The 12288-nt window shown below is 40.7% G+C and overlaps 1 protein-coding gene across 2 annotated transcripts in view; it reads right to left on the bottom strand.

Annotated features, from left to right (window-relative positions):
* Positions 1–8045: 8045 nt before the first annotated feature.
* Positions 8046–12288, bottom strand: part of trim62.1 (tripartite motif containing 62, tandem duplicate 1) — a 46742-nt gene continuing 42499 nt past the window's right edge. For both annotated transcript variants that reach the window (XM_081607034.1, XM_081607035.1), the window contains exon 6: positions 8046–11369. In XM_081607034.1, coding sequence (XP_081463160.1) covers positions 10819–11369 — 551 coding nt within the window. In that variant the 3' untranslated portion in view covers positions 8046–10818. The remainder of the gene's footprint in view (positions 11370–12288) is intronic.

Here is a 12288-nt window from a genome sequence, read left to right as displayed (position 1 = left end):
TTAGACATTAAAGGACAAATAATTGAATTTCCTCATTTTTCCCCACTGTATATCAATACTTTTTGACTTGCTGGTTTTTTTTTTCATTACTTGTGTCCAAATTATTACATGAAGCCAAAAAAAGGTCAAGAAGACCTTGGTCCTTTTAAAATGGTGCTGGCTTAAGTGTGGATTAGTTAAGCAAACAAGATGTCGCGTCTGCAAGCATCAGCAGATTTTTTCCAGCCCAGACAAGGTGGTATCTTTGTTCCCAGCATCCTTTGTGTCTTAGTTCAATATTGTGTTTACCAACATTAACCCTTCCACAACCTCTGACCTCACCGGAAAGGTTAACCTTACTCAATCCGCTGGATTTAAACGTCTGTCCGCAGGTTTGCTGCTGTGAGTTTTAGCCTCTCATTTCAAGGTACAAGTTCTGGTCCTGCCTTTTACTCCCATGCCAAATCAGACATGTCGGTGCAGCATTCTGCTCCAAACCACTCAGGCTAATTTTAAAGTTTGTTTTATTTAAAAAGTTGGAAATTAAGGGAAAAAATCAAGACATAATAGTACGAGATTTCAGTAAGCACATTCCAAACAAACACTTTCAACATGAAAACACAGAACTGAAAGGAAAATCCATGTTTGCAACACTTTGTTTCCCTTTTGTGCCTCAATTCAGTCTTTCCCAATATTGCTCATCGAGGAACGCGGTCCTGCATGTTTTCTGTCTTTACACACTCTTAACACGCTGTATGAAGGAATTAATAACTCCATCAGGTTCTGCAGCAGCTTGTTAGCGACTCATCCTTATAGATCAGGAATATTAAAGCAGGGAAACATGTAAAACCTGCAGGGTGTCCTCAGTTTGTGCTCTGAGGACACGAACCAGGAAATAGCATGCAGGTTTCTTTATCTTCACTTTTCAGGAATGTCTCGGCACAAAAGTTTATGTTTTAGATAAACATTAAAACTGAGTGAGAATCTGTTGTTTTACCCTTAGCTTCTAGGAGCTGGTGGATCCACTCAAGAGTCCAGAAACTAATCAAGGAATCATTTCTCTATCTTATTACGAAGTTGTAATACATCATAATTCACAAATAACACAAGAATCTGATCCAATGCATTAACCAAATTCCTCAGCTTGGTCCTGTCAACCCATTAAAGAGAAATGGCGGGTCAGAGCAGAGCAGGTCAAAAGTAACTTGACCTGCTCTGGTGAGTTGAGGACATAACTCACCACCAGATGGCGCCCTTTCCCAGAAAAGGACCAGAAACTCCTGTTGTGTTGGTTGTTAGAGATCTAATACGAGAGGAATGAAGGGAATGAGGGATTGTTAGCAATCAGGTTGTTGACTAATTGTAAAGTTATCCTCTGATTTTATTTGAAAGGGAAGCAGACATTAACACGGATAGCTTCTTCAAGTCATCTGAGATTCAGTTCAGGGATTTTTACACTGGGAGCAAAACACCGAGTTATATTTGGCTCAGGTTTGTTTCAGCTGCTCACAGCAAGAAGCTCCTGGGGTTGGATCCAAGTCCACTCTCTCTCTCTCTCTCTCTCTCTCTCTCTCTCTCTCTCTCTCTCTCTCTCTCTCTCTCTCTCTCTCTCTCTCTCTCTCTCTCTCTCTCTCTCTCTCTCTCTCTCTCTCTCTCTCTCTCTCTCTCTCTCTCTCTCTCTCTCTCTCTCTCTCTCTCTCTCTCTCTTTCTCTCTCCATTCTTCCTAAACTGTAGCTCAAAAATATGCACAAGTAAGAGCTTGTGGAAGCCTCTTAAAGGATTGCAGACTAATTTAAGTCAGATAATAACATTTAATTTGTATATCATTTTACAGCATTTACTGAACCAAACTGCTTTTCTTTCATGCAGGATTAAACAGACTAGAATAAAAACACATTTGGTAGAAACATAAGAGTCACAGTGTGCTAAAGCGGCTCTAAACAAATGTGGTTTTTAGTTTAGATTTAAACAAAAATAGATCATTGATGAGCCGCAATTAAAAAGGTAATGAATTCCAGAGGTTTGGACCATCTCCATCAAATAAATGGTCACCCCACGGTTTGGACTTTAACTCGAGGATTTCCAAAAGATGTTGGTCAGCAGAACGAAAAGCCCTGACTGGGCAAGGTGGTTGTCACATAAATAAGAAACTGCAACACCATTAACGCCTTTAAAAACAGACAAATGTTCAAAAACAACTCTGAAACATCATGGGAACCAGTGGAGTGATGTGACTGTAGCTGTGTTTCCATTGTATATAAAAATACATCTGCATAATAGAGACACGCCAATTTTGGGGAAAAGAAAATTCACGTTTTTTGATAAAAATGTTCCACCAGGATGAGGTGGTTTTTTTCTCCAAATTGCAATGGAAAGGCTTTTTTCACATCACACAGAGCATGGGATCAACAACCAGACAGGAAGTTGTAGGAGAATGACGATGCAGCATGTTTTTCTAATGACTTATGGTGTGAACAAACTTAATCATGCGTGATTTTAGTTATGTTTCTTATTTAAAGGGGCAGTACCATGTAAAATCGACTTTTTTGAGTTTTGCAAAATGTTATAATCTCTTCCTTCTCCTTGGAGCTGCAGTTTAAAAGCTTCCAAGTTTCCCCCTCACTGAGTGGCAGTTCCCCACGACTCCTTCAGACTAACCAGTAGCAATTAGCAAACACCTGGTGGAATTGCGCATCTGCTCAGGCTGTTAGTAAGCTCAGTAGGCTGGTAAAAACGAATTATTTCCCTCCTGTACTACCAGATCGATAGCCTTCAACTTAAAAGCGGCATCATATGAACTTCTTCGTGTGATTTCCATGATGAGGGGGTTTGAGTTGAAGAAATTTCTCCGTTGTGCATGCTGCTAGCATGTGCTTGTTCTGAATTAAAATCAGCACTTTCTTTGATTTCGAATTTTGACTTCCAATGATTCACTTCCTGCTAAAGCGCCCCCTGGTGGTTGAAGAAAAATCCACAGAAAAGCCGCGTGGTTCAAAGTGAGGGGGAAAAGTAGCGGCTTATAGTCCGAAAAATACGGTATGTCTTTTAAGTCATGTTTAATACATACAGCATGTTTATAAAGTTACTTGATTATGTTTTAAATAGCACTAAGTTCCTGGAAAACACATAATACTGCCCCTTTAATTGCATAATTGTGATTTCTTTTAGTTGAATATTGACAAAATCTTTTTGCACATTTCTAATGGAAACACAGCAAATGAGGGCATCTTTTGTCTCATTGTTTCACGTTTAGAGCTTAATAACAGGCCTCCAGTCCTATGTCACCGAGCACTGTAAGTAATCCTAGAACATTCAATAACACAGATGATGAGTCTGTTCATGCCACCAGCGTCATAGCTGAACGTCTTGTTGTGAAGCAGAATTAAAATGGAGGCTTCATTTCTGCTTTTCACCCCCAGATTCAGTGGCGGCTGGTGCTAAAAAAACTGAGGGGGGCGCACACAAACAAACAAACAAAACAAATATTAAAAAATAGCACTATTTGAACATGAATTTTGCCCTCCTTTCCTTCTGCCTTGCAAATTTCTCAATTACATTCTTGTTAAAGTCAGTCATCTCTGTGACCAGTCTTTTCTCCATTGACAACATGGCCAATGCATTCAGCCTGTCCTGAATCATTGAGTTTCTCAGAAAAGTCTTGATTCTTTTCAGAGTTGAAAAGCACCTTTCAGCTTCTGCTGTGGTCATGGGTGTGGTGATGAGGATCTTCAAGAGCGTGACAGTTTCTGAAAAGACTTCTTCTAGATTGTTTTCCATAAACAGCTGGAGTAGGCCCACAGCACCACAACAGGCTTTGAACTCTTCCTTGCTGTAGATGAGAGTAAGCTCAGTCTTCAGCTTACCTCGATTGAGCACTGGATAGGCTTTTAAGGTGTTGCTCAGTGCATCTTCAGGAAATGCTGTGTTGTATTGTTCAAATCTGTCCCCCTGCAGGAGTGTGGCACTAACAAGGTGGTTTGTGAAAGAAAAGCGCTCCCTGGTGTGTCCCAGTATGATATCACAGACCTTAAGAGAGAAGGACAAACATGAAGATTATGATTTTATAATCACATTTTTCATTCTAAATATGAAATGTTATTTTGTCCTTTCTATTAAGTCATAGAAAGAAGGAACACATTTTATTTATAAACTTACTGATTTTAATAACATTTGCTGCCATTTTTTAAGGCTGTGTTATGAAATGTGTTACAGCATTTTTGTGGGACAAGATTATACAAAATTCAGTAACCAAATGTTTTATTCCCCATTACCCATAAACTTCAGTACAGCTTAAATAATAAAATATCTTGCTGACAAACATTACATCAACATACCTACACAGCATAGACACAACTAAAGGTATTTCTAACTACAACGCACATCTTCCTAATATATTAAATAACACTACTATAAACCAGTGTAACAGTGATTTTCCACAACAACTCACCTCTGCAGCAATCCTTTCATGGTCTTCTACACTCAGTGTCCGACATCACATCCAGCTAGCCAACTCCGCTTGTCATAAGAAGAGCTGGAAAAAGCCCGCGTGTAGGATCGTCCACGATCACTTGCCTGCTGCTGAATTTGTAAATTGGGACGATCCGGTCCAAGCTCCTTTATCCTGTTTTTTTCTTCAAGTGAACGCTTTGTAAAAGCATTTTTTGTAAAGACAAAACAGAATTTTCTCTCATTTTGAAACTACTCCACTTTGCAAACGTAAACGTGAATCGACCTAACGAACTGCAGCTGCGCTAATGAGTCGAATCGGGGATTGTCCAATCACACAATGTTTTAAAAAAAATTAGCCAGTACTGACACTCTACCAGTAATGACACAACAGAATGGGTGTGTCCGGGACGCAGAGCGCTGCGCCCTGTGGAAAACCTTAAATAACCAATTAAAAGTCAGCCTCAGATCACCTGCTTGCCAAAAGTTGATGCGCCTACATACACTCTCATTAGAACGGCGCCCTGCACATAGGAAGTGTGCACAATGTGAGCAATTAAATAGAATTATGTATTTACTATTTTAATACATTCTAACATGTCTATTGGACACACAGTATGAATAAATACATTTCTAAGTATTTTGCAGTTAAGAATTAAATTATTTATTATCTAAACAATTTAAAGGGGGCGGCGCCCAAGCGCCCCCTACTGGCCAGCCGCCACTGCCCAGATTGCTTGCAAGATTAGAAACCTCACACTCCTGCCTCAGGAGGGCCGCGGCACACAGGAATCAAATCTCTCTAAGGAGACTTCAGTGGCTGTTTAATGGACACTTTCCCCCCCCAGGAACAACGTGTCCATGACAGGACAGGCGTTCTGTCCTCTGATAAAAATCACAGCGTCGAGCTGAGAGACGTACCCACATCCAAAGGCAGCAAGATGAATATGGCCTGTTGTCTGAAACTGTGCGCTCTTTGTTGAGAAGTGGCTGCAATCATGATGCAACAAGACTCAACTGCTTTCAAGTGTGAAGTAATGAAGCAAAAAGGCATGGCTGCCCACTTTTCTAAAAGTACTCCGACACGGAACGTGACTCAGGCATCAACGTTTTGTCACGATTTTTGAAACATCAAACCATTTATTTTGCAGTTCAACAACCGCGTACTTGGATGCACCACAGATGGCAAACGAAGGGGGACTTGTTGGCAGCTGTGGCTGACTCGCAGCGAGAAAAACACCGAACTCCAGGAGACATCTCTTTCATTCCGCATGTCGCACGCCCCGAGCCTCGCGCGGTTGCCAAAAACACGAGGAAGAGCGCTGAAAAAGATTGCACAGCTTCCCACCTCCCAGCTGGAAGTTTGGCACCGATCCACTGAAATATGTGCCATGAAGCTCTGACAGGGAGGGGATCAAGTGTTAACAAGCAGAGGCAAAGCATTCCTGCATTTCAATGGGGACTTATCTGCTTCTCATATGTTTCATTTTTGGCTTCTCAGTTTACAAAAATCGGCCTTATATTTACAGAAATCTTTGAAATCTGCTAGGCCACCCTACCTGGCCACTGCCACAGGAGCTCTTAACCTTATCATATCATATTACCTTTTTATTTTGAATGTTTCCAAATCCCATCGCATTAAAATTGATACGCTGTACAAGATACATTTTTCTAATTGAAGTATTAGTGACAATACCTCTTATTTACATACAGCATAGTAGAATAAAGTGCTTTTTTTTATCATTGTTTATCCCTTTGTTGTATTTAATGTTATTGAAACAGGTCATTTTGACGTTTTGGCGAATGTTGTATGCAAAGGTTTTGATGGGCATTGAAATGAAAATAGTTATCATGTAACGTCACTTTCGGGAACTTTTGTAACTGACAGCCATCTTGGTAGAAAATTGCTATGTAGTTGTTATGACAACAATAAACAAGGTACAAGCTTAGCTAGCTCTCTTCTCGTTCCTCTCCAACTTATTAAATATAAGCACATTACAAGTATTATTCAGTCACAATTTTTGAGTACTCTACCCACATTTGCGTAACAAGATAAATTTACCGCAGTAGTACTTATTACCGAACTAACAAAATTAGCTTAGCTAATGTAGCTTTTATATGCAAGCTAAGACGAACATGGCCTACGTGTTAGTACTAACTTTGCCAGTCACCAGAACCGTGTCGTTCACATAAAGAGTTCGAACGTCCTCTACAAGGCCGTTGAAACACTGATTTTAGGATTTCAGGTCATGAAGCTTCTCCATGGTTTACACACTTCTTCGTGTTCACTAGTAGTTAACCACGTAGTGGGAAATCGGACGCAGCGTGTTTTCATTCTCCGTCTCAGGATGCTGTTTGAGCGTTCAGTCGTGCTAGCTAGGTAGCATATTGCCCAGACTCCTTGTCCATTCATTGCAAAAATGCTCCTGTTGATTTTTTTAACAAGTGCCATGAATTATTCAAGTTAACATTTACGCGCAAATACACAACAGACAAGTGGCTAATTTCCACCCCTAGTCCCATTAGCAAGTTCATATTGTGAAATAAGAAAAAAAACAGCTCCAACACACACACAAGGAGAAAAGGGATCATTTTCCTACAAATTTAACATTTGTAGTCTATAATGGCTCAATAATTTTCACTTTAAGTTCATAAGTTGCAGAAAGTTAGCAGAAGGGCACTAAAAATAAGACTTTTACAACTATATTTTTTAGCGCCATTATGCTAACAGCTAAGCTATGCTAAGCTAAACAGGCTAAGCGAGTGACTAGAAATATTAGCCTTTGTCTTATGCCGCTGTAAACAAACAATATGCTTCGTAGTTTTCACATGCTAAACTAAACAGATCCATGTGTTTTGTTTGGTTAAGCTTTGTTATTCAAGTTTTTGCCCACTGTTTCATTTAAGACTGCAATGCTTTTAGGTGATTTTGCAATTTTAGTGTGCCTCTTCTACAGGTTCTGTCCCTGCCTTGGCAACTCTTAGAAAAAAAACCCTCAGTTGATGAATAATTTAATTATTTTGTAATCTATTTTAAAACAAACGCAGAACTCAATTAAAATTTCAATCAACATTTAATCTTCATTAATATTGACATGTTTATGGAACTATTGTATAATTTATTGTAATACATTTTTTGTATTTGTGCTCTAATCTCAATATCTTGATCATATTTAAAAAATTAAAAAGAAGGATTGTGCTCGTTTTGTTGCCACCACAGTCAGTGTTTGTGCTTTTGGGAATAAAAAAAAAACTGAAGAAAAGTTTAAAAACAGAAAAAGTTAATTCTACACACGAGACTGACAACACCAGGTGGTTCAGTTACTATTAATGATTCTTTATGAATTATTACAAATCCAAATATTTGTAAGAATCTCAACATTGAATATTTTTAAGAAATAAAATCGCTACAATTCAAAATGCATTTTCTGCAATGAATTGACAGACCTGTTTTTAATCACCTGGTGGTGAGATTTACCCACAGATTTGTCGTTTTTATCCTGACGCACATAAGCGCCACCCTGACAGAGGAATTTGACTTTGCCTCATCCCTTTCCAGAGAGAAGCATTGCCCTGCAGCAAGAATATTCATTTCAAGACAAACTTGAAGACACAGTGATGTTTTTACAGTGGTTTATTGTACATTAAAACATTTCCCACAATCCTCCAGCAGCAAAAGCCCACTGGAGGGTTTTTGTTTTTAACACAACAAGTGCGAAGAGGCCATCATCAAAAGACACAGTCATCATTATATCCATATAAAGTGTCATAGTTATGAGCATAATATATATATTTTTACCAATAGATTCAACAGTGACCCAACACAACTCCTATTAATTGTAATATTTCCACTGAATGCAGCAAAACAATCTGGAGTCAAATTCTCTTTAATCTTTAAACATCAGAAAGCTCTCCACAGTGTCTGCAACTTCAGCCTAAAACCTTAAAATAAACCTAACAGCAGGCTTTTCATGGGTAACAAGCAGATCCAGGTGTTGCTCTGCAAAAATGACTCATAACTTGAGGATCATCAGAGACTCCTGCAGATCTGTGCATGTTAAAACAGCCACCGACTCGCAGCTTGATTCGCGTCCTACGGCACATACCAGAATCATTTCCTATCGAAGTGAGGGCAATTTTCACTTTATAAACCAACAAAGACGACACACGCACAAATGCAAACATAAAAAATACAGTAGCAAAGGAAGGCTGCTGCTTTTGTTTCATTATTTGTTGATTGAGATCGACCTGATCTTGAACAATTGTGCAATTATTACCACTTCCCCCCCCCCATCGCTTGGGCGGTTCGGCTTCACTAGCGACAACTGAAGTTGGATTTGCGACCCCAGACAGCAGGACTCGTGTGTGACTAACGATAAAACAAGAGCACTTGAGGCACATGGGACAGAAATGAACATGACCGAGCCTCAAAAGGAATGATCTGTGATTTTTATCATCATGCAACACCAGCACATAACTCACCCGCCCACTGCCTCTTCTCTAAACATTCAGCTCAATTTCATCTAACAAATGAGGGGAATTAATAGAAGAGGACACCGGTTCTCTCCTCACATCTCCCTCGACAACAAGGATCAATATTTACTTAATTTAATATTCATTTAATATTAAGACAAGATGAGGGAAGAAAAACATGTGGACGTCTCAGGAAAAGGACAGCAACTTAAATATGAACAACTCCACGGGAGACTTCTTCCTTTTTACTTTATATACAAACTAGAAGGTCCTCGCTTCACCAATAGCAGCATTTGCCTAAGCAACGTCCTGCCTCTACCTACTGAGCACAATGCATTAGAAAAGTATTCACACCCCTGATGCAGCCATGTTTCATGAAGCTACAGCCAACATTTTATGTTATGATGTGAAAACAAGAGAGAGTAATGCTTAGTTGTGATGTACAAGTAGGATGATGATGAGTTTCTATGGTTTTTACACACAAGTGGGGAAAGCATTCGTTTTTACCCCTCTTAAACACTTTACAAATAAAACCTGTGCAACCATTTTCCCTCAGAAATTACACAAAAAGGCAACTCTGGAGGGTATGTAGAGATTCATAGCTCAGGTGGAAGAATCTGTCACTTATATTCTTCTCAAATGTCTTATGGAAGACTGGCAAGAAAAAAAAACAGAACCAAGCAACTTTTTGACCAACATACAACCCGCGCCCTCCCACCCCCCCAAAAAAGACACACCACCCCCAACAAGAAAGATGGTAGTGGCAGCTTCATGCTGTGTATTTCATCAACATGGAAACTGGTCAAAGTTGACAGGAAGCTGGATGGAGTTGAATTGAGGGCAATCAAACCAGGGCAGAGGTTCTACTTTCGTTTTGTAGCCTGAGATCAAAATGGATACCTGTGTTAGAATGGCCTAGTCAAAGTTCAGACTTAAATCTAGTGGACAATCTATGTTAAAACTTCATCCAGTTCTCCATCCAGTCTGAGCTTGACCCGTTTTGCAAAGAAAAGGGGTCGGCTACAAATGCATGCCACACTTTTCAGAGACCATGTATCCCTTCTTCACTTCACATCAAACTCACTTTGTGTTGATCAGTCACATAAAATACCTTTAAATTATGTTTGTAATGGGACAAAATATAAGAAGTGTGAATACTTTTGCAAGACACTGCAAGTAGTGCTCTTCTACTCTTAAGTGTTTAGAAGTAAAACAGACAGAACACAAACACACACACACACACACACACACACAGGTTTTCTTCACAATGACGGACTACACAGAGAGCGACCGCAGAAAGAAACATAATAGTCCAAAACAAAAATGATACTCTCTTATTTAAGGCTCTTCTGAAGCCAAAATCCACAAATTAACTTATAAAAAACAAAAGAGCAACAACCCCAAGATACGAGCACACTTGACACGAGTGAGTCACCGTCTGAAAAACGGAGAAAAAAAACAAACCAACAGGCGTGCTGTCAATCACAGCTAGCACAGGAAGCCAGCAGTATAGCAGGAGACAAGTGCCTGTTCTTCACTGGTGCACTTGTTTGGAAACAAACAGGCGACATGGAGCCTGACAGGCAAGAGTTTATAGTGAGAGCGAGTCGCCTGGGAGTGTGAGGTGGGCCTCAGACAGCGACTCTGAGAGGAATGTTCTTCGTCTCCGTCTGTCAAAGCCCAGGAGAACCGACGACGTTTCTCCACTTAGTGTCATCTTTGTTCCCAACAGGATGCTCAATGAGGTCCAAGTGCAAACGACAACTTTAAGGTCCTTAAAAAATAAACATTTCGCAAAGCATGATTCTTGACAGAACTGAAGAAAACATTTTAACACCCCCGATATACATTTTTAAACATTTCTGTCACCTAAGATTCAATCATCTGTTTGGTCATCTGCAACCAGCCGGCGTTTCCCCTTAAAGCCGCACGGTGTTGATGCGCAGCGGCTGCACGTTCTTGCCGTTGGCGTGGCTCTGGCCGGGGCTGAAATAAGGGAAGACCTTGGAGATGAATTTCTCCCGGTACGTGTAGAGCCAGGACATGTCGTCTGCGTTGTAGAAGATGAGCAGGCCTTTCGGGTAGTCCAGGAACACCCCCACCTTCTCCAGCTTGCTCTTGACGTTGAGGCGCGTCCAGGGCTCGGTGCAGGCGCTGTACTGGTTGCCGTCGTGCATCACGATGCAGTAGAAGCCGCGGCTGGGCTGGATCTGGATGCTGCCCTTGCGGCTCACCGTCTCGTTGGCCACGCCGATCATCCACTGCGTCTTCTCCGACACCATCACTTCCCAGTAGTGGACGCCCGACACGAAGCCCTCGGCGCCCAGAACGGAGACCTCCACGTCGAAGCGCCGCGGCGAGTCCTGCAGAGGCTGCGGGTGGAGATTCCCGTAGGCCACAATGGTGGAGTCGTCTGAGAGGATCAGTCTTTGGTGGGCTGTGATGGGGTCAAGGGTCAGAGCTCCTGGCACTGTTGGCGAGAGAGATTATAGGTCACATATCAGATTTCAGAGACAGAAAAAAAGTGATCAACGGACATGAAGATCAGCCTTTCCATTGATTTTCAAAGCATGGTTAAATATTTTAAAATCAACTTTTCTAGGGGTGTTTTTACACCTGATAGTTCAATAGATTCATTTCGATTGGCAACCAAAATTGCAACATTTGTCATGTTTTCACACTGCACTGTGTCAAATGAACCAAACCCTTCCAAAAACCTGTTCCCCCACTTGCCTGTAGTGGCACTGCACCAAAAACCACTGAAGGAAATGACACAAAACCTCTGAAGAAGACATGAGCACAACTTCACAAAATATTAACAAAAATGGTTAAAGAAAGAGAAGTAGTGTCAGATTTTAGTGGCTGCAGGATTTCTCTTTCGTCTTTGGCAAAAACACTACGAGTGTTGGACTCTTACATTTTTGGTTGTATTGACCCAGAATGCCGTGCGCTATAGTCCGCTTCCTGCTTTTGGAGCAATCTCCGTTCTGTTTGCATCCACATATGCATTCAAACCACACCAGAGTTTACTTCAACCAAACCAAGACCTGGGGTTTTAGGTGAACCAGTGTTTGCTTTTCTTGGTCCTTATCGAAGTTTGATTGTACATTCACGCCTCCCCAATCGAACCGGACCTTCTAGGCAAACAAACTAGAGTACGAATAAAGAGAAACAACTTATTCTGAGCTGAAAACGAAGAGAACATTTAAATTTTCATTTAACTAAGGTTTAGCATTTAACTACTGCAGCTAAACTCTTGTGATTAAAACACATGTGGAGCAAAGTGAGGCTTGAACAATCACTGCAATGTTTCCTAACATGAAGTATTCTGGTAACTTGTTACTGTGATGGGTTCCAGGCAGACAAGTTTTTAAAATGCTTGGGTAAGG

This window comes from Poecilia reticulata, chromosome 5 (assembly GCF_904066995.2).
Source record: "Poecilia reticulata chromosome 5, P_reticulata-male-v2, whole genome shotgun sequence".
NCBI lineage: Eukaryota > Metazoa > Chordata > Actinopteri > Cyprinodontiformes > Poeciliidae > Poecilia > Poecilia reticulata.
The sequence above is the reverse complement of the archived record's forward strand: the minus strand, read 5'-3'. Positions and strand labels throughout refer to the sequence as shown.